Source organism: Hypanus sabinus (assembly GCF_030144855.1).
Source record: "Hypanus sabinus isolate sHypSab1 chromosome X2 unlocalized genomic scaffold, sHypSab1.hap1 SUPER_X2_unloc_7, whole genome shotgun sequence".
NCBI lineage: Eukaryota > Metazoa > Chordata > Chondrichthyes > Myliobatiformes > Dasyatidae > Hypanus > Hypanus sabinus.
This window is the reverse complement of record NW_026779007.1, coordinates 675,750-696,858: the sequence shown is the minus strand read 5'-3', so window position 1 is coordinate 696,858 and position 21,109 is coordinate 675,750. Positions and strand designations below refer to the sequence as shown.

Genomic DNA, 21,109 nt, shown 5'->3' with positions numbered 1-21,109 from the left:
TCCGCCGGTCGCTTCAGCTCTGCCTTCGAAAGGATTCACGACCCGCCGGTGGTGCAGCCGAAACCCGAGGCGCAGCTCCCGGTCTCCGGCCCACTCGGTCCCGGTCCAAACAGCGTCCCGCCCACTGACACCCCTCAGCCAATGAGAGCTCCTTCTCCCAGCGGTGATCGCTGATTGGCTGTGAGTGTGAGAGGACGGGCTACTACTGGGAGCTGGAGATGTCAGTCACAGTTTGTTCACAGAATTAAAGGAAAATCCCCGAAACTCAAATTTCAAAGCAAATTTTATTATCAGATAAGTCACCACATACAACCCCGAGAAGCATTTTCCTGCGGACGTACTTAGAAAAAGTATAGAATAGTAAACATAACAGAAGCAGGCAGTGAAAGATCAGCCAGAGTGCTGAAGGTAACAAACTGTGCGAATGCAAATACAGGAACAGCGATAAAATAACAACGTGATTTAGAAAATAAGAAACAGGAGCAGGCGTTGCCACTCGGCCCGTTGCACTGTTCTGCCCCTCACTCAGAACATGTTGAACTTTGACCTCAGCGCCACTTTCCTGAAACGTTCCCAACATCGCCGAGCTCCTAAATATGTCCGTTTACTTTAGGAAACTTGTGGAGAAAACTCCAAATATTCACTGCACTGTGTTGGGGAAATTTCTCCTCATCTCAGTCCTGCTGAGGTGGCCTCGGATTTTGAGTCTGCGATCCCTGGTTCCACTGCCCAGCCAGGAAAAACATCATTCCTGCCCCTACCCTGTAAATACCCTGTGAGACTGTGTCTGTCTCAGTCAGGAAGTTTCTCCATGTGAACCTTGTGTTAATGAAATTGGTGACAGTTCTTTCAGACCAGCAGCTTTGACCACAAGAACACCAGACAGTGGTCAGCACGGAATGTCCTGCAGTTACTGCAGGAGAAGGACTGGATGGACACAGTGGAGTGGTTCCCTGAGCAGACATTCCAGAACATCTGGCAGAATGCCTCATCACCAGATCTCTCCAACGGGCAGCACGATTACTGCTGTCCTGATGAAGGGTCTCGGCCCGAAACGTCGACAGTGCTTCTCCCTACAGATGCTGCCTGGCCTGCTGTGTTCCACCAGCATTGTGTGTGTGTTGTGTGATTCCCCGAGTCTGCAGCGCGCGTAGTGGACAATCCCGGTACTGCAGGGGATCAGCAACTCCCCGAAAGTGAAAGCATTCTGAATCAGGAAGTGCTGGAGTTAACATGGCTTCGAAAGGAGAGACCGAGAGTTTGAGCGAGGAGGTGATTTGTCCGGTCTGTCTGGATTTCTTCACCGATCCGGTTATTCTGGAGTGTGGACACAACTTCTGTCGGTCTTGTATCACACAGTGTTGGGAAAGGGAGCAGAAAAACTCCTGCCCGGAATGTAGAGAGGAGTTTGCTGACCGCACCCTCAGGGTGAATCGGGCCTTAGCAAATCTGACACAAAAAGTTCGGAATCTAAGCCTGAATCCGAAAGGGAAGGAAAGTAAACGTCACTGCGAGGAACATGAGGAAGAATTGAAGCTGTTTTGTGAAACGGACAAGACACTGATCTGTGTGATCTGCAGAGACGCGCAGGAACACAGAGAGCACCGCTTCATGCCGATTAAAGAAGCTGTTAAAATCTACAAGGTAAAAACTAACGTTAACTTAACATATTTCCTTTGTCCTTTGCTACACCTGACTCCTAACCTCCTCCCTCGTCGCCATTCAGGGCCGCAAACAGCCCAGTTCCTCCCGTTTCTTCCATGGTCGATTGTCCTCTCGTATTAGATTCCTACTTCTCCAGCCCTTTACCTCTTCCACCTGTCCCCTCCCAGCTTCTCACTTCATCACCCTCCCCCACGTCCCCCTCACGCTGTCTCACCCGTCACCTGTCAGCTGGTTCTCATCCCCAACCATTTTATTCTGGCTCCTGTCACATTCCTTCCCAGTCCTAATGAAGGGTCTCATCCCGGAACACCGACTGTTTATTTCCCCTGAATAGATGCTGCCTGACTCACTGAGTTCCTCCGGCATTTTGTGTGATAATCGGGTTTGATCACCTGTTACTTTTGAAGCATCTTTGTTTCTATTTCCTTCACTCTCTGACTTCCAGGATCAGCTAAAATCTTCCTTAGACTCTCTCACAAAAAAGGAATCAGACTTCCAGGAAAAGGAGCAGCAACAGAAAGAGAAGATTTCCGGAGTTCGGGTGAGGCTTCCTGAGCGGAATTTCTGATTTTACTGTCGAGTTTTGCTCCCTTTAATGCAGAGTAGCCGAGTATCGCAGCTCCAGTGACCTGGGTTCGATCCTGACCTCTGCTGCTGTCTGTGTGGAGTTTGCATGCTCCCCCTGTGACCACGAGAGATTCCGACACATCCCAAGGACATGCCGGATGAATGGCTAATTACCGTTAACCCTGTGAAGGTGGGGAGGGTGTGTGTGAATCAGATGGGAGTTTATGGGTCAATAAGTGAGAGTAGGTTTCAGGAAAACGTGAGGGAATGGTGTTGACGGGAATGCTCTCAGAAGTAGCATAGACTCCAATAGACCGAACTGAATGACGAAAGGAAACAGAGCACAGCAATGCAGTATATTAATCTTCACCTTTCATTCAACAGGAACAGTCACACAGCCTTCAGTCCCACGTCACATCCCAGTTTGCTGAACTGCGCCAGATTATCACTGAGAAAGAGCAGAGCTTACTCAGGGATCTCAGGGAAGAAGAGAAGAGGATTCTCAACCCAATGGAGAAAAATCTTCTAGCACTTCAACAGAATATAAGGAGTATTCAGGAGGAAATCACTAAGTTAAAGGAACAGATGGATCAGAAAGATGGTGTGATATTTCTCAAGGTGAGGGATTATATTTCAATTTGTTTCTGTCAAAGGGCACTGAATGAACAATGGTATATTTGAAATAAACACAGCACAGCGGCCAATTCTAACAAATCAATTGCCGCTGCTGGCGACCTCACACAAGTTGTTATACCTGCATGATGCGCCCTCCCATCACTCCAATAATGACATTTCAAAATGTCCAAGATACGCTTTCAGTCCTTCAGTAGTAAAATACAATCTTGAAGCGATGAAGCTTCAGGGTAATTCATTGTAAAGTAAGCTGCAACACAGCGGTCAAGAACAGAATGACATCCGCCCGTCCCCAGCTCAAAACTGTGCAGAACAAAGTATGAATACGTAACTTATTCCCTTCGCTTTTACCACGTCCCCACTCACGTGACGAGTTACCATAATAAACACGTAACACAGAATACAATGCAGACAGAAAACAGACGTGTTGCTCCTACACACAGCATTTACAAATGGCAGCAAACTGTTTCTCACCAGACAACTGATACAACTATTCAGGGTTGTTGTTGTCCCATAATAATAAGATTATTAAGGGATTGGACACGCTGGAGGCAGGAAGCATGTTCCCGCTGATGGGTGAGTCCAGAACTAGAGGCCACAGTTTAAGAATAAGGGGTAGCCCATTTAGAACAGTGATGCAGAAAAACTTTTTCACGCAGAGAGTGGTGGATACGTGGAATACTCTGCCCCAGAAGGCAGTGGAGGCCAAGTCTCTGGATGCTTTCAAGAGAGAGTTAGATAGAGCTCTTATAGATAGCGGGGTCAAGGGATATGGGGAGAGGGCAGGTACGAGGTACTGATTGTGTATGATCAACCATGATCACAGTGAATGGCCGTGCTGGCTAGAAGGGCCGAATGGCCTACTCCTGCACCTATTGTCTATTGTCCCAAAACTAGACTTCCACAACTTCTGTACATCCCAGGACAGAATGCAAATCTCTCTGAAATTATTTACTCCGATCATAACACAGAGCTGCTGACTGTTTCCTTAAATACCGCATTAAATATCCTCCAAAACTCCCATTAACACCCGGTTCCAGTCACAGGCTGTGAGTGTGTCTGATGCAGTTGGTGTGAGGGTCTCAGTGAGAACAAAGAATTTGACCCACACATCAGACTTATCTCCTGTATCCGGTTTCCATCAGATTATGGAAACTTTCACTGTCTCTTTATTTTTTGGATACATTTCACATGGGATTATATCCCATTCTCTATCATAAACAGGCCATTAGGTCCATCTTCTATCAGTATCCCTGCTTCACAAGCCCCCTGCCACCTACTCACCACACCCAGCAACAGTGCCCCGAACTCCCTGGTCCCTCAACTGTTTATCCAGCCTCCCCATTACAGTCAGTCTCTGCTGTTCCATTTCATCCACTCCTGTGACAGCGAGTTTCACATCCTCCTCACTAAATTTCTTGTGGAATTTGTTAAAATCCATCTGGAATTACATCTCCCCACGAGTCTCCCCATAAATAGAGGAACTTCCTCCACCCGCACACAATCACATACATCACTGATCTTAAATTCCTCCATCCTATCACACTGACGTCATATCCAGATGATAATGCACAGCCTGTCCTGTCCTCCCTGTAAGTTTCTTCCTCTCAGTAATGGTCTGACATTCATAAACTTTCCCTGTCATTTACCCCATGGTTCTGTATTGTCCGTGTGTCTGAGTGATTGTGGGAGTGGGAATTTTCAACACCTTGTAATGATTTGGATGAAATTCAGGATGTGGACAGTAAGTCCAAGTCTAATCAGATTTGTGTTTTATTTATTTCAGGAGGAAGCTCGTCGGAACAGAAGGTAGGACAGGCTCTTTACTGAAACCCTGAATGGATTTGAAAATAGTTCAGAATAGCAATTTATAACCAGCAGTTTAATATTTACAGGATTAATGACGATGTCCAGGAATTGTCAGTGACAGATGAGACCCTACCGGTTGAAAAATTCGATCACCTCTATTTGTTGAACACAGTGCTGAGAGAAATGCTTGATGCTATTAATCGAGGTAAAACTTACAAAGATTCATTTCTCCTTGTTTATGAAGATCAATTTACTTCCAATTTGAGGCAAAGATTGTCTATAATACTGGGGTGCAGGGGAACTGAAGTTTATTCCACATCAACCCCACTGACTGGGAGGCATCACTGTCACATGGTCAGCTGGAGATGTCAGACCCCTGGACACACCAGCACAGGGTCACAATACAACCAATACACGGGACTGGCAGATGAACCACTGTGTTCCAATCCCAGGCGAATGCACTAACACGCCAGTACATAAGTTTGGATCTAACCAGAGGAACTGGGAATTTAATACTGACAATAATATTGTAGGGAATAAAAATGAGTATCAGTGTGGTGACCGGGATTGTCAGGAAAATACACAAGTCCTTCATGTGCCCTGTGAGTGCAGACCCTGACTGACACAGGTCTTCCCCCTTCCGGATCAGCAACTCTCACTGTTGTTAGAGGCCGAAGAGGGGAGTGGTCGTGATCGGGGACTGAATCACCAGGGGAACAGACAGGAGAATCTATTGATGTGAACGGGACACCCGAATGGTATGTTGCCTCCTGGGTGCCAGGGTCAGGGATGCCTCGAATCGTGTCCGCAGCATTTTAGAGAGGGAGGCCAAAGAGCCAGATATCTTGGTAAATTTCTGACAATGACATTGGAAGTAAAAGCAAAGAGGTCCTGAAAATAGAATTTGGAGAGCTTGGTAGAAAGCTCAGAAGCAGTACCCCCAGTGTTGTAATTTCTGGATTGCTGCCTGTGCCACGTGCTGGTGAGGGTAGAAACAGGATAATCTGACAGAGAAACATGGCTGAGAAGATGGTGCTGGGGACAGGGATTCAGGTTCTTGGATCATCGGGATCTGTTCTGGTGGAGGAACGAACTGCTCAAAAGGGATAGGTCGCACCTCGACCCGAGGGAGAACAATATTCTCACAGAGAGGTTTGATAGAGCTGTTGGGGAGGGTCTGAACTAATTTGTTGGGGGGGAGGTCGGGAACTGGAGTGAAGGGATAGGACTGATGGTAAAATGCAAAGATAGCGTGCAGTCAGACTGTCAGATATGGCGGACAGATGCGAGGACAAAATGTCAGCCAGCAGGGTGAGTGTCAGTGCATTAGAGATGCAGATTTAAAAAGGGTAGTAGATACAGTACACAAAGTGTTATATCTCAATGCATGGAGTATGAGAAATAAGGTGGATGATCTTGTTGCACTATTACCGATTGTCAGGTGTGATATTGTGGCCATTACAGAATCATGGTTGTAGTTGGGATCTGAATGTCCAAGGTTACACAATGTATCGGTGGTGTAGGAAGGTCGGGTGAGGGGGTGGTGTGGCTCTGCTGGCAAATCAGCAGCTAGATGTGACATAGGATTGGAAGATGTTGAATCCTTGTGGGTTGAGGTAAGGAACTGCAAAAGTAAAAATGACACTGACACCAGTCATATACAGGCCTCCCAACAGTCAGTGGGTTGAGGCCCACAGATTACAACTGGAAATAGAAAAAGCTGATGAAAAGGACAATGTTATGAGAATCATGGGAGATTTCAACATGCAGGTCAATTGGGGAAATCAGGTTGGTAAAGGATTTCAAGAGAGTGAGTTTGTTGAATGCAATGTGATGGCTTTCTAGAGCAGTTTGTCGTTGAGCCTACTCGGGGAACAGCTCTACTGGATTGGGTGTTATGTATTGAACCAGAGGTGAGTAGTTAAAAGAAACCTTAGGAGGCAGAGCTCACAACATGACTGAGTTCAACTTGAAATCTGATAAGGAGACAGTAAAGTCTGACTTTGTAGTATTTCAGAGGAGTAAAAGAAATTACAGTGGTCTGAGAGAGGAGTTGGCCAAAGCAAATTGGAAGGAGATGCTGCCAGGGATGAGAGCAGAGCAGAAATGGTGTCAGTTTCTGGGAAAATGAGGATAGATGTACTCCAAAAATAAATAAATACTCAAATGGCGAAATAGTACAACCATGGCTGACAAGTTAATGTAAAGGCAAAGGAGAGGGCATACAACTAAACAAAAATTATTCGGAAGAGAGAGGATTGGGAAGCTTTTAAATATCTACAGAGAGGAACTAAAAGGTGGGAAAAAATAAACAAGAAATTGATTTGAATTGAACTGGCCTGGTTGAAGAGGCTGTCCCGGAGCCTGTTGCTCCCGGCTTTTATGCTGCGGTACCGTATCCCGGATGGTAGCAACTGGTACAGGTTGTGGTTGGGGTGACTCTGGTATCCAATGATCCTTCAGGCCCTTTTTACACACCTATCTTTGGAAAACAAGATAGCAAACAATATCAAATTGTTTTTCAAGTATTGTAAAAAAAATAAAACAGAGATGAGAGTGGATATAGGACAGCTAGAAAATGAGGCTGGATGCATAATAACAGAGGATAAAGAGATGGCAGATAAGCCAAATATTTTGCACCAGTATTCACCGTGGAAGACACCAGCACTGTGCCCGGTGTTGAAGAGTGCGAGGGAAGAGAAGTGAGTGCAGTTACTGTTACAAGGGACAAGCTGCTCAAAAAGCTGAAAGCCCCAAAGATACATAAGTCACCCAGACCAGATGAACTGCACCCCAGTGTTCTGAAAGAGGTCGCAGTAGAAATTATGGAGGCATTCCAAATGATCTTTCAAAATCACTGGACCCTGGCATGGTGCCAGAGGACTGGAAAATGGCAAATGTCACTTGACTCTTTAAGTAAGGAGGAAGGCAGCAGAAAGGAAATTATTGACCAGTTTGCCTCACCTCTGTGGTTGGGAAGAAATTGGAGTCAGTTGTTAAGTATGAGGCTATGGAATACTTGGTGACACTGGACAAGATAGGACAAGTCAGCATGGCTTCGTTAGGGAATATTCTGCCTGACAAACCTGTTGGGATTCTTTGAGGAGATTACAAGCAGGATCGATAAAGGGGATGCAGTGGATGTTGTATACTTGGAATCTCGGAAGGCCTTTGACAAAGTGCCATGCATGAAGGTGGTAACCAGGTTAAGAGGCCATGGTATTACAGAAAAGTTACAGGCATGGTTAGAACATTGGCTGATTGGTAGGAAACAGCGAATGGGAGTAAACGGAACCTTTCCTGGTTGGCTGCCAGTGACTCGTGTTCCTCAGGGACACAGGTGTTAGGACACCTTCATTTTATGCTGTATATCAAGATTTAGCTGATGGAATAGACAATAAGATATAGGAGCAGAAATAGGCCATTCGGCCCATTGAGTTTGCTCCAATATTCAGTCATGGGAAGACCCAATTCTTCCGGACATCCCCACTCCACTGCTTTCACCCCATACCATTTGATGCCCTGGCTAAATGAGAACCGGTACATCTCTGCCTTAAATATGCCTTGGCCTCCACAGCCACATGTCGCAACAAATTCCACAGATTCTCCACACACACTGACTAAAGTAATTTCTCCGCATCTCAGTTCTAAAAGGACGTCCTTCAATCATGAAGTCATACCCTCTTGTCCTAGAGTAAATGGCTTTGTTTCCAGGCTTTGCAGATGATACGAAGATTGGCGGAGGGGCCGGTAGTGTTGAGGAAACAGTTAGGCTGGACAAGGACTTGGATGAGGAGAATGGGAAAGAAATTGGCAAATTATATACAATGTTGGAAAATACATGGTCCTGCACTTTGGTCGTAGAAATAATGTGCAGATTTTTTTTTCAAATGGGGAGAAAATCAAAAAATCTGAGCCGAAATTGGATTCAGCAGTCATTCTGCAGAACTCCCTAAAGGTTAACTTGAAGGTAGAGTCACTGGTGAGGAAGGCAAATCCAATGTTAGCATTGAATTCAATCGGTTTAAATAGCATTCATTTCAAGAGCAGGGATGTGATGCTGAGGATTTATAAGGCACTGGTGAAGACTCACCTTGAGTATTGTGAACAATTTTGGGCTCCTCGTCTAAGAAAAGATGTGCTGGCATTGCAGAAGGTTCATTTCATAAGGATGATTCCAGGAATGAAAGGGTTATCATACGAGGAACGTTTGATAGCTCTGTGTCTGCACTCGCTGGAATTTAGAAAGATGAGGGGGAATCTCATTGAAACCTTTCAAATGTTGAAATTCCTAGAAACCTTTCGAATGTTGAAAGTCTCAGACAGAGTAGATGTGGAAGGGATGTTTCCCATGGTGGTGGAGTTTAGGACAAGAGGGCACAGCCTCAAGACAGAGGGGGAATCTATTTAAAACATGCGGAGAAATTTGTGCCAGCAGCTAGTGAATTTGTGGAACCTGTTGGGTGTATTTAAGGCAGAGCTTGATAGGTTCTAGATTGGACACAGCATCAAAGGTTACGGGGAGAAGACCAGGTAGTGGGGCTGAGGAGGGAAAAAAAGGATCATCAATTATTGAATGGCGGAGCAGACTCGATAGGAAAATGGCCTAATTCTGCTCCTATGTTTTATGGTGATCAGACCACTTCATTGAAGCATTGTGAGAATCAGCTCGGACACACCAACAAGCATTGACATGAGTCAAGATTTCATCTCGGGAGAAGCACACACAGCATAACCGGCCTGGCAAAGCTCCCTCACACACATACACAGGAAGGACTGGCAGATTGTAGTCAGAGCCTCAGCAATGTACGTTGTTATTTCCCTCAGTAACCTGGAAACCAGTCTCTTCAGAGACAGTCATTTATTCATTTAAACAACTCAATCACGTGTGACTCATTGTCAACACACACCAGACATGTGATGACACACTGAAACATACAAATTCTTCAATGTGCACACTCTCCTTCAATGTGTATACACTCCACACGGATATTTACCACAATCAACACACACACACACACACACACACACACACACACACACACACTAACAGAGTGTGACACACGGCCACAGAAATAGGCACAAATTCCCATTTAGGATTGAAATCTGCCGTCCTTACCCAGTCTGTCTGTTCTGTGTCACTGAGCTGCCCTCTGACGTGACGTCACATCAACACTTCACAGACAGACTTAGGGGTGAGATTCCTCAGGAGGATGATCTCGGAGGGTTTGATGGATGTTGAACTCACGGCCCACTTCATCAATTTGCAAGACTAAGATGTCTTCTTGAGCATGGTCCATTTGTGTGTATTTGCCACACCCCCCATCCCTCTAACCATTTCCCATCTGTGTATTTATTTTAAAATATGTTATTTTTTACCTGTTTCTACAGCGTCTGAGGGAAAATTCCGTTCACCAACCTCCCTCTCTTAGAATGTTACCCGATTTCCCATCTCACTTTCAATCTGAGGCCTCTGGTTCTGTACTCCCATTTCTTGGAAAAAGAACGTTATTTAAGCTCCTTAGAATTATTTCCCTCCATAAGGGGTCATACCTGAACATCCTACACTACAGCTGAATAGCCCAAGCTTACCCACTCTCTGATTTTAACCCAAGCCCCCAGTCCTGGTAACATCCTCCTGAAGCCTCCTGTCCAGTGTAATGACATCCTCCCCATATTCGGGAACCGGAAAAGCAGACAATACTCCAAGTGTGGTCTGTCATCGACATCAAAGGCCTTGCTTAAGTTCATGTGGACAGTGTGGAATAGGCTGATGAATACAGGACTGAAGGTGTTTTTTTAGATTGGGACAAGAAGGGCGGCGTGGGAGCTAAATTCTGAAGGAAGACAGTGTAAAAAAAAAACTTTGTGTACAAGAACGGCGAGACTGCACAGGACAGCGCGGAGAGTTTAAAAAGATGACCACCCTATACAGCGGGCAGCGGAGTGGGTGGCAGCAGAGTGTAGGGCTTTGGCTCAACGGGCTTAGGCGGTAACGGGAAGAGCTGAGAGCGAGGAACCGACTCTTTTTCTCCCCTTGGCAAATCGGCCTGGACGGACGGGGGAACAGCAGGGCACATTAGTTAACCGTTTAAAAAGTCCGTGTGCTTGGTGAAGTAAGTGGGTGAGTAGACCCATCTTTCTTTGTGTCATTCCTGTAGAATTAGGTAGCATGTCTGCAGGGTCTGTGCTTTGTTCAGGGTGTCAGATGTGGGAATCCTGGAAGACCTCCAGCCTCCCTGATAGCCACATCTGCACCAGGTGAACCGAGATTCAGCTCCTCGGAGACCGTGTTAGGGATCTGGAGCTGCAGCTTGATGACCTACTGCTTATTAGAGAAAATGAAGAGGTGATAGACAGGAGCTACAGGGCGGTAGTTATCCCTAGGCTACAGGGGTCAGAAAACTGGGTGACTGTCAGGAGAGGGAAGGGAAATGCCCAGATAGTGGAGAGCACCCCTGTGGCTGCCCCCCTCAGCAACAAGTATATCGTTTTGGACGCTGATGAGGGGGATGACCTGACAGGGGACGGCTACGGTGACCGGGTCTCTGGCACTGAGCCTGGCGCTGTTGTGCAGGAGGGAAGGAGGGAGAAGAGGAATGCGGTAGTCATAGGGGATTCCATAGTCAGTGGAACAGACAGGAGATTCTGTGCGCCTGGCAGAGATACCCACATGGTGTGCTGCCTCCCAGGTGCCAGGGTACGGGATGTCTCGGATCGGGTCCAGAATATTCTGAAGGGAGAGGGTGAGCAGCCAGCTGTCTTGGTACATGTTGGTACCAATGACATAGAGAGGAAAAGGGAGGAGGTCCTGAAGAGAGATTTCCGGGAGTTAGGAATGAAGCTGAGAAGCAGGACCTCCAGGGTAGTAACCTCAGGATTGCTACCTGTGCCACGTGCTAGCGAGGGCAAGAATAGTAGGATCAGGCAGAGACTGGTGCAGGGGGCAGGGCTTCAGATTCTTGGATCATTGGGATCTCTTTCGGGGGAAGTACTACTTATTCAAAAAGGACGGGTTACCCCTGAACCCGAAGGGGATCAATATCATCGCGGGAATGTTTAATAGAGCTGTTAGGGAGGGTTTAAACTAATTTGGCAGGGGGATGGTAAACCGGAATGATAGAGCGGAGGAGAGGGAATCTATAAATCTAAGATAGTGAGCAGTAAAGATGTCAGGAAGGACAGGCAGGTGATGGGGCAAATTTGCAGCCACTGGGATGAGTTGCAGTGCAATCAAAGCAAAACTGACCAAATACTGGACTTAAGGTGTTATACTTAAATACACACAGCATAAGGCATAAGGTGGATGATCTTGTCGTACAGCTACAGATTGGCAGGTATAATTTTGTGGCCATCACTGAGACGTGGCTAAAGGATGCATGGCTGTGAGAGCTAAACGTCCAAGGATACACGGTGTATCGGAAGGATAGGCAGGTAGGCAGAGGGGGTGGCGTGGCTTTATTGGTATGAAATGATATTAAATCATTAGAAAGAGGTGACATAGGATCGGAAGTGCAGAATCTTTCTGGGTTGAGCTAAGAAATCGCCGGGGTAAAAGGACCCTGATGGCAGTTATCTACAGGCCTCCTAACAGCTGCAGTGATGTGGATTACAAATTACAACAGAAAATAGAAAAGGCTTGCCAGAAGGGCAGTGTTATGATAATTGTGGGGATTTTAACATGCGAGTGGATTGGGAAAATCAGGTCGACACTGGATCTCAAGAGAGAGAATTTGTAGAATGTCTACGAGATGGCTTTTCAGAACAGCTTGTTGTTGAGCCCACTAGGGGATCAGAGATACTGGATTGGATATTGTGTAATGACCCAGAGGTGATTAGAGAGATTGAGGTGAAGGAACCGTTAGGAGGCAGTGATCGTAACATGATTGAGTTCACTGTGAAATTTGAGAAAGAGAAGCCGAAATCCGATGTGTCGGTATTGCAGTAGAGTAAAGGAAATTACAGTGGCACGAGAGAGGAACTGGCCAAATTTGACTTGAAAGGGACATTAGAGGGAAGGACGGCCTAGCAGCAGTGGCTGGAGTTTATGTGAGGAGTGAGGAATGTGCAAGACAGATATATTCCAAAAAAGAAGAATTTTTCAAATGGAAAAAGAGAAGTCAAAGCCAAAGTGGCTGACAAGAGAAGTCAAAGCCAAAGTAAAAGCAAAGGAGAGGGCATTCAAAGAAGCAAAAATTAGTGGGAAGACAGAGGATTGGGAAGATTTTAAAAGCTTACAAAAGGAAACTAAGAAGGCCATTAAGAGGGAAAAGATGAACTATGAAAGGAAGCTTGCAAATTATATCAAAGAAGATACTAAAAGCTTTGTCAAGTATATAAAGAATAAAAAACGGTTGAGAGTGGATATTAGACAGATAGAAAATGATGCTGGAGAAATTGTAATGGGAGATAAGGAGATGGCTGAGGAACTGAACGAGTATTTGCATCAGTCCTCACTGAGGAAGATATCAGCAGTATACCGGACACTCAAGGGTGTCAGGGAAGAGAAGTGTGCGCAGTCACAATTACGACAGAGAAAGTACTCAGGAAGCTGAATAGTCTCAGGGTAGATAAATCTCCAGGACCAGACGGAATGCACACTTGTGTTTTGAAGGAAGTAGCTGTGGAGATCGCGGAGACATTAGCAATGATCTTTCAAAAGTCAATAGATTCTGGCATGGTTCCGGAGGAGTGGAAGATTGTAAATGCCACTCTGGTATTTAAGAAAGGGGCAAGGAAGCAAAAAGTAAATTATAGACCTGTTAGATTGAGAAATGGTTGTAAAGTTTCTGGAGTCAATTGTCAAGAATGAGGTTACGGAGTACCTGGACGCATATGACAAGATAGGCCAAACTCAGCATGGTTGCCTTAAAGGAAAATCCTGCCTGACAAACCCATTGAAATCTTTTGAGGAGATTACAAGTAGGCTAGACAAGGGAGATGCAGTGGATGTTGTGTATTTGGATTTTCAGAAGGCTTTTGACAAGGTGCCACACATGAAGTTGCTAAACAAGATAAGAGCCCATGGAATTATGGGAAATTTACTTATGTGAATAGAGCGTTGGCTGATTGGCAGGAAACAGAGAGTGGGTTAAAGGATCCCATTCTGGTTGTCTGCCAGTTACCAGTGGTGTTCCACAGGGCTCCATGTTGGGGCCACTTCTTTTTACATTGTATATCAACGATTTGGATTATGAAATAGATGGCTTTGTGGCTAAGTTTGCTGATGATACAAAGATAAGCGGAGGGGACGGTAGTGCTGAGGAAACAGAGAGTCTGCAGAGAGACTTGGATAGATTGGGAGAATGGTCAAAGAAGTGGCAAATGAAATACAATGTTTAAAAGTGTATGGTCATGCACGTTGGTAGAAGAAATAAACGGGCTGACTATTATTGAAATGGAGAGAGAATTCAAAATTCTGAGATGCAATTGTACTTGGAAGTGCTCGTGCAGGATACCCTTAAGGTTAACCTCCAGGTTGAGTCGGTGGTGAAGAAGATGAATGCAATATTGGCATTCATTTCTAGAGGAATAGAAAATAAGAGCAGGGATGTGTTGTTGAGGCTCTATAAGGAACTGGTAAGACCTCACTTGGAATACTGTGTGCAGTTTTGGGCTCCTTATTTATGAAAGGATGTGCTGACATTGGAGAGGGTTCAGAGAAGATTCACGAGAATGATTCCGGGAATGAGAGGGTTAACATGTGAGGAATGTTTGACCGCTCTTGGACTGTACTCCGTGGAGTTTAGAAGAATGAGGGGAACCTCACAGAAGCATTTCGGATGTTAAAAGGCATGGACAGAGTGGATATGGCAAAGTTGTTTCCCATGGTGGGGGAGTCTAGTACGAGAGCATGACTTAAGGATTGAAGGGCGCCCATTCAGAACGGAGATGCAAAGAATTTTTTTTAGCCAGAGGGTGGTGAATCTGTGTATTTCTTGCGGCAGTGGAAGCCAAGTCATTGTGTGTATTTAAGACAGAGATTGATAGGTATGTGAGTAGACAGGGCATCAAAGGTCATGGTGAGAGGGTGGGAGAGTGGGACTAAATGGGAGAATGGGAAAATGGATCAGCTCATGATAAAATAACTCCTGCTTTAAAAATCTAACACAAGAAAATCTACAGATGCTGGTAATCCAAGCTGCACAGGTCCTGATGAAGGGTCTCGCCAGATCTCTCTGACACCTGTCTGGAGAGAGTTGATGTTGGGAGGATGTGGGTGGGTCGAGAACGGTGAGCACAGCCTCCGACTATAGGGATGTCCATTTAGGACAGAGTCTCCCCCGATCCCCGGGGCCGCGCTGTCCGAGTCTCCCCCCGATCCCCGGGGACTCTCTAATTCTCTGCTTCTCCCCCCAGTCTCTGTCACCCTGGATGTGGAAACGGCGAGTCCGTATCTCGCGGTGTCTGGGGATCGGAAGAGTGTGAGACGGACCCGGACCCGGAGGAATCTCCCTCACTCTGGGAAGAGATTCACAGACCGGGAAAGTGTGCTGGGATCGGAGGGATTCACATCGGGGAGACATTACTGGGAGGTGGAGGTGACGGGGAATCGGTTCTGGGGTCTGGGAGTCGCCGCAGAGTCTGTGGAGAGGAAGGGATGGTTCAGTCTGAGTCCGGAGACCGGATTCTGGGTCATCAGGCGGGATTATGACGTGTTATATCGGGATTATGACGTGTCCGGTGGTTCCCCCTCCCCCGAGTCCCGTCTCGCTGCCGGTCCCATCCCCGGGAGGGTGGGAGTTTATCTCAGTTACGAGTCCGGGACAGTTTCATTTTACAACGCGGAGACCAAGTCCCATCTCCACACCTTCACTGGGAATAAATTCACGGGGAAACTTTATCCTTTCCTCGCATCCGGGGATGGAAACCAGTGGCTGAGAATCTGCTCCGGTTCCGCTCCGGGTCTGTAAACCGGTCGGGTCCCGGGACCGGCGTCAGGAGTAAAGTCCCTGTAAATATAAATGTGCGGAGAGTGCAGCTAAATACGTGGCTAAGGAGATGGTGCAGGAGGGAGGGCTTCATGTTTCTGGTCAATTGGGCTTTGTTCCCGGGAAGGTGGGGCCTGTTCCGACGGGACGGTTTGCCCCTAAACTGGGCGGGGGGGAGGGGAGGAATAAAATTCTTGCGGGTAGATTTGCCAGTGCTGCTCCGGGGAATTTAATCCAGATTTGCAGAGGGAGGGGAACCAGAGTGTTAGAGCAGATAGTGAGGTGCAGGAGGATAAGGAACATGAGAGGACTGCATGTATAAACGGAAATGAAAAAAAAAGCGGATGATATACATATTCTCAGGTACATCTATTTCAATGCACGGAGTATTGTCGGTAAAACAGATGAGTTCAGGGCTTGGGTTGACACGTGGGATAACGACATGACTGCTATTAGTGAGGGGCAGAACTGGCAGCTCAAAGTTCTGGTAAAATTGGAGAACGGCCAATTTTGTGGAAATGAAAAAGGATCCAGGAAGAGTGGATTGGGATAAGCTTTTTTTTCTGGCAAGGATGTGTTCAGTAAGTTCACAGGCATAAGAAATTAAAGAGAGATTGGGTTGGCAATGTTATAGCAACTTCATTTAATTCAAAATCGAGAGGAGTTGCAATTTCGGTTAATAAATCTTTACCTGTGGGGAGATATGTGATTATACATTGTCAAATTTTTTCAGAATTATGGAATTTTATGAACATTTATGCACCAAATGAAAATGATGCAAAATTCATACAAGGAGATTTTTTGAACTTGGCTGACGCAAATGATAAAATATTAATAGGCGGAGATTTTAATTTTTGTTTAGATCCAGTTTTGGATAGGTCAACTAAAGTTGTTACAAAATTAAAAGTAATAAAACTAACTTTATCATTAATGAAAGATTTAAACCTGATTGATATATGGAGGAAAATTAATCCAAGAGAAAGAGATTATTCATTTTATTCAAATAGACATAAAGCTTAGATGGAGATTAAATACAATTTTATTAAAACGTCAAGATTTTTGTGATTTTATGAAAAAACAGATTCAATTTTTTTTGGATACAAATTTACATTCAGTTGAGGGTAAAATTGTATTATAGGAAGCGATGAAAGCATATTTAAGGGGTCAGATTATAAGTTATACATCTAAAATTAAGAAGGAAAATTGGGAAAAGATATCATAAAGTTAGAAAAAGAATCTCAAAGATATATGACAGAACAAAAACAAAGACAACTTGTTAATAAAAAACTACAATATAATACACTCCAGACATATCGTACAGAAAAAGTAATTATGAGAACTAAACAGAAATATTACGAATTAGGTGAAAGATCACATAAAATTCTTGCTTGGCAGTTGAAAACAGAACAGGCTTTTAAAACAATAAATGCAATTAGAACAAGTGTAAATAAGGTTGCTGATAAACCTTTAGAAATTAATGAAACTTTATTTTTTTTATATACTGAACTATATCAATCAGAATCACAAAATAAGATTACTGAGATGGATAAATTTTTATCACAAATAACCCTTCCAAAATTTAATTTGGAAGAACAGAAAGGATTAGATATGCCCTTTACATTAAAAGAGGTTGAAGAAGCTTTAGGATCACTTGAGAGTAACAAATCCCCAGAAGAAGATGGTTTTCCTCCTGAATTTTATTAAAAAATTAGACATATTAATTCCTCCCTTTATGGAATTAATATACCAAGTGGAAAGAATGCATAAACTCCCACAATCTTTTTTAACAGCGATCATAACTGTATTGCCAAAAAAAGAGATCCTCTAAAACCAACATCATATAGGCCTATTTCTTTGTTGAATACAGATTATAAGATAATAGCAAAAATTTTATCTAATAGAATATCTAAATATTTACCAAAATTAATGCATATGGATCAAACAGATTTTATTACAATCAATGGATAATCTAACCTGGTTACTTAGTATAATTCATCTGGCACAAAAAAGAGAGGAAATGAGTGTGGCATTTGCTTTGGATGCAGAAAAAGCATTTGATAAATTGGAATGGGATTTTTTTGTTTAAGGTATTGGAAAAATATGAGCGAGGAAAATCTTTTATACAATGGATTAAAACCTTAAATACTCATCCTCAAGCTGAAGTAGTTACAAATGCTCAGATTTCAACACCATTTTGCTTAACGAGGTCAACTGGACAAGGCTGCCCGTTATCACCTGCTTTATTTGTATTGGCAAAAGAACCATTAGCTGAATTAATTAGAACAGATTCAGATATTGGCGGTTTTAGAGTTAATCAAGAAGAATATAAAATTAATTTATTTGCTGATGATGTTTTGATTTATTTTACAAACCTATTACAATCTTTGCAAAGATTATCTTTTAAATTGGAAGAATACGGGAAAGTATCAGGGTATAAATTAAATTGGGATAAAAGTGAAATTTTACCCCTTACCAATTATAATCAATGTCGATTAGTAACTCAATTTCGATGGTCAATAAATGGGATAAAATATTTAGGTATCAGAGTTGACAATGATGTAAAAATTTATATAAACAAAATTATTTGCCATTATTAAAAAAAATAAAAGAGGATCTTGATAAATGGATGATGTTACCAATAACATTAATAGGTAGAGTTAATGCTGTAAAAATGAATATATTCCATAGATTGCAATATTTATTCCAAACTTTACCAATACAATTACCGCAGAAGTTTTTTCAAGAACTAAATAAATATGTAAGGAAATTTCTTTGGAAAGGAAAGATGTCAAGAATATCATTGGAAAAATTGAGATGTAAATTTGATTTAGGAGGGTTACAACTTCCAAATTTTAAGAATTATGATAAAGGAAATCAACTTAGATTTATTGCATCTTTTTTTGATGAAAAAAAAACCCGGCATGGATTAGAATAAAATTAGATAAGATAGGAGAAAACATACCAGAAGATTTTACATACAAATGGGAATCCAAATTGATATGGGAAAAAAAAGAATCTCCTATATTAAGACTCTTGATTGATTTATGGAATAAGGTAAATATGGACGATAAGATAAAGAAATCTTTATTAGCAAACTTTAATTCAAAATAGGCTTATTCCTTTTACAATGGATAATAAACTTTTACATAATTGGTTCCAAAAGGGGATTAAATATATACGTAATTGTTTTGAAGGAGGTATATTGATGTCGTTTGATCAATGAAAAAATAAATATAAAATATTAAACAACACTCTTTTCTCTTATTTTCAATTAAAGGACAATTTACGAGAAAAGCTGGGTCAAACAATGTTGATGCCAAAACTTAGTGAAATAGAAATATTAATTCAAAAAGGAAAAATTTAAAAAAATACATCTTGTATGTACAATTTGATTCAAAAACAGACTGAATCTGGAATTCATAAATCAAGACAAAAATGGGAAACTGATTTGAATTTTAAAATTGTTGGAAAAAGTTGGTCAAGATTATGTTCTGATAGTATGATAAATACAATAAATGTTCAAATTAGATTAATACAATATAATTTTTACATCAATTATATATAACACCACAGAAAATAAATAGATTAAATTCAAATATGTCTGACCAATGCTTTCGATGTAATCAAGAAATTGGTACTTTTTTACATTCTACTTGGTCTTGTTTTAAAATTCAACCATTTTCAATATATCTGACTTTTATTGGAACAAAGTACTGGAGTTCAACTCCCAAATAGTCCAATATTATTTTTATTAGGAGATATTGAAAGGACAATACCGAAAATTAAATTGAATAAGTATCAGAAAAAATTGAAAAATATTGCATTGGAAGTAGCTAAAAAAGTTATCGCAATTACTTGGAAATCTGAGTTATATTTAACTATGGATCATTGGAATAATGAAATATATTGTTGTATTCCACTTGAAAAAATTACATATAATCTAAGAAATGAATATGATATATTTTTCAAAATTTGGCTCCCATACCTACAAAACATGGGATTAAATATAGAGGTCCTTTGAAGATAAAATTATAATGTAATTGGGGAAAGTAAGAATACATATAAATATTATTTTGAACTCCATGGAGCATGTGGGTATCCTCCAATATCGAGGCAATCTTTTTCTTCCTTATTTCTTTCTTTAGATAAGGGTTAAGGTGGGGAGGGGGAGGAGGATTAATATTATTTTTCTTTTTCTTACTAATTTTTCATTACATTTATTCTTTGTAATTTTCTAAAAATTTAATAAATAAATAAAAAGAGCATCCCAGTAATCCAACAGCCCACTCATCTTTGCTACCCTTTATGTCATTTCCTTACGTTTAACACAATTATTACGTGCCTTTTCCAGCTCAAACTGTGAATTGATTTAAAGTCAGTCCCATAATTTAATAGCTTTTATTTGAAAACTATCTACCCTCGCAAAGATTGTACTTAAGACTGCATTTGATTTTTCTTCAGCCTTGTACGCTTCACATTGAAGTAGTATGTGTTTCGACGGTTTCATAATGACAAAATGTACACGACACAGAATGAAGTTTTCCAATTAGTTACAAGGCGTAATTAAGCATAGTGTGGATATTTCTGTCATGTGAATATCATTCCTTCACTTGTTTTAAGCCCTTCTTCTATAAACCCAACAGGTTTATGTATTCTGGAAAGGTGTCTGTCTTTACGTCCATTATCCTACGTCTTGCCATAAGCCCCTAATTCTTAACACTACCAACCCTATAGCTTCTAATTTGCTAAGTGGAAGGTCTATATCCACAGCTTAACATTTAACAGCTTTTGGAGCTAAACAATCAAAATCATCATTTACCTCAACAGTGTGATATGCAGGCCCCATAATGTGCAGACATATAAATCAAACTTTATATATGAAATACCGTTTGACAAGTTTCCAACAGTCAATGTGACCTACTGCCAGAATGACCTGTTTAAGACTCATCAAAACCGAAATGTATTCTGAGCAAATTATAAGGACCACTTTCTTCCATCCACTGTAAGCCTAAACTGTTGGCAAAGAATTCTGCCTTCTGTGCTGATAAATGGCTATAAGTCATTTCTTTATCATTACCTGCAATTCAGGCACACAAAAACAGCCACACCAACATCCCCAATTAAATTATCTTTTGATTCATCTGTAAAAATGGTTACTGTATGATAATAACTTTCATTAATAAACTGATGACCAACAGACTCTCAGGCAGAACTGAATCCGATCGTGTAAAAACTAAAATCACCTGAAGTCATTGGAAAAAACAATGTGGGGTTACAGAGAAAGCTACAGTGGGACATACTGTATCATCAAATACACCCGTATTCCCAGCGTGGAAAGAACCCAGCCACCCAAAACAAAAAACACTCTTCTAGTGATGTCCCCAACCGTCCTCCAGCGCACCTTTAACAGGATGATCATTTCCTTGACCCGCAAATTAATCCAGTATGTTGACATCAACTTGAATCTTTGAGGGCAATTGTCCCATTGCAATCAGTAAAGCCAA

At 42.5% G+C, this 21,109-nt stretch overlaps 1 protein-coding gene across 1 annotated transcript; it reads left to right on the top strand.

The window, feature by feature from the left end:
• Nucleotides 1–306: 306 nt before the first annotated feature.
• Nucleotides 307–19,870, top strand: LOC132385958 (zinc-binding protein A33-like). The gene is made up of 6 exons (XM_059958190.1): nucleotides 307–1,644; nucleotides 2,111–2,206; nucleotides 2,617–2,850; nucleotides 4,652–4,674; nucleotides 4,761–4,879; nucleotides 15,034–19,870. The coding sequence occupies exons 1-6, from the start codon at nucleotides 1,234–1,236 to the stop codon at nucleotides 15,585–15,587; spliced, it is 1,437 nt and encodes a 478-aa protein (XP_059814173.1). The 5' UTR covers nucleotides 307–1,233; the 3' UTR covers nucleotides 15,588–19,870.
• The last annotated feature ends 1,239 nt before the right edge of the window (nucleotides 19,871–21,109 follow it).

Excerpts from the sequence above, each read along its gene's own strand:
- LOC132385958 (XM_059958190.1), top strand. The coding sequence starts at position 1,234 with ATGGCTTCGAAAGGAGAGACCGAGAGTTTGAGCGAGGAGGTGATTTGT. Across the intron at positions 2,851-4,651 it reads ATGGTGTGATATTTCTCAAG|GAGGAAGCTCGTCGGAACAG; the intron begins GTGAGGGATTAT and ends TATTTATTTCAG. Across the intron at positions 4,675-4,760 it reads GAAGCTCGTCGGAACAGAAG|GATTAATGACGATGTCCAGG; the intron begins GTAGGACAGGCT and ends TAATATTTACAG.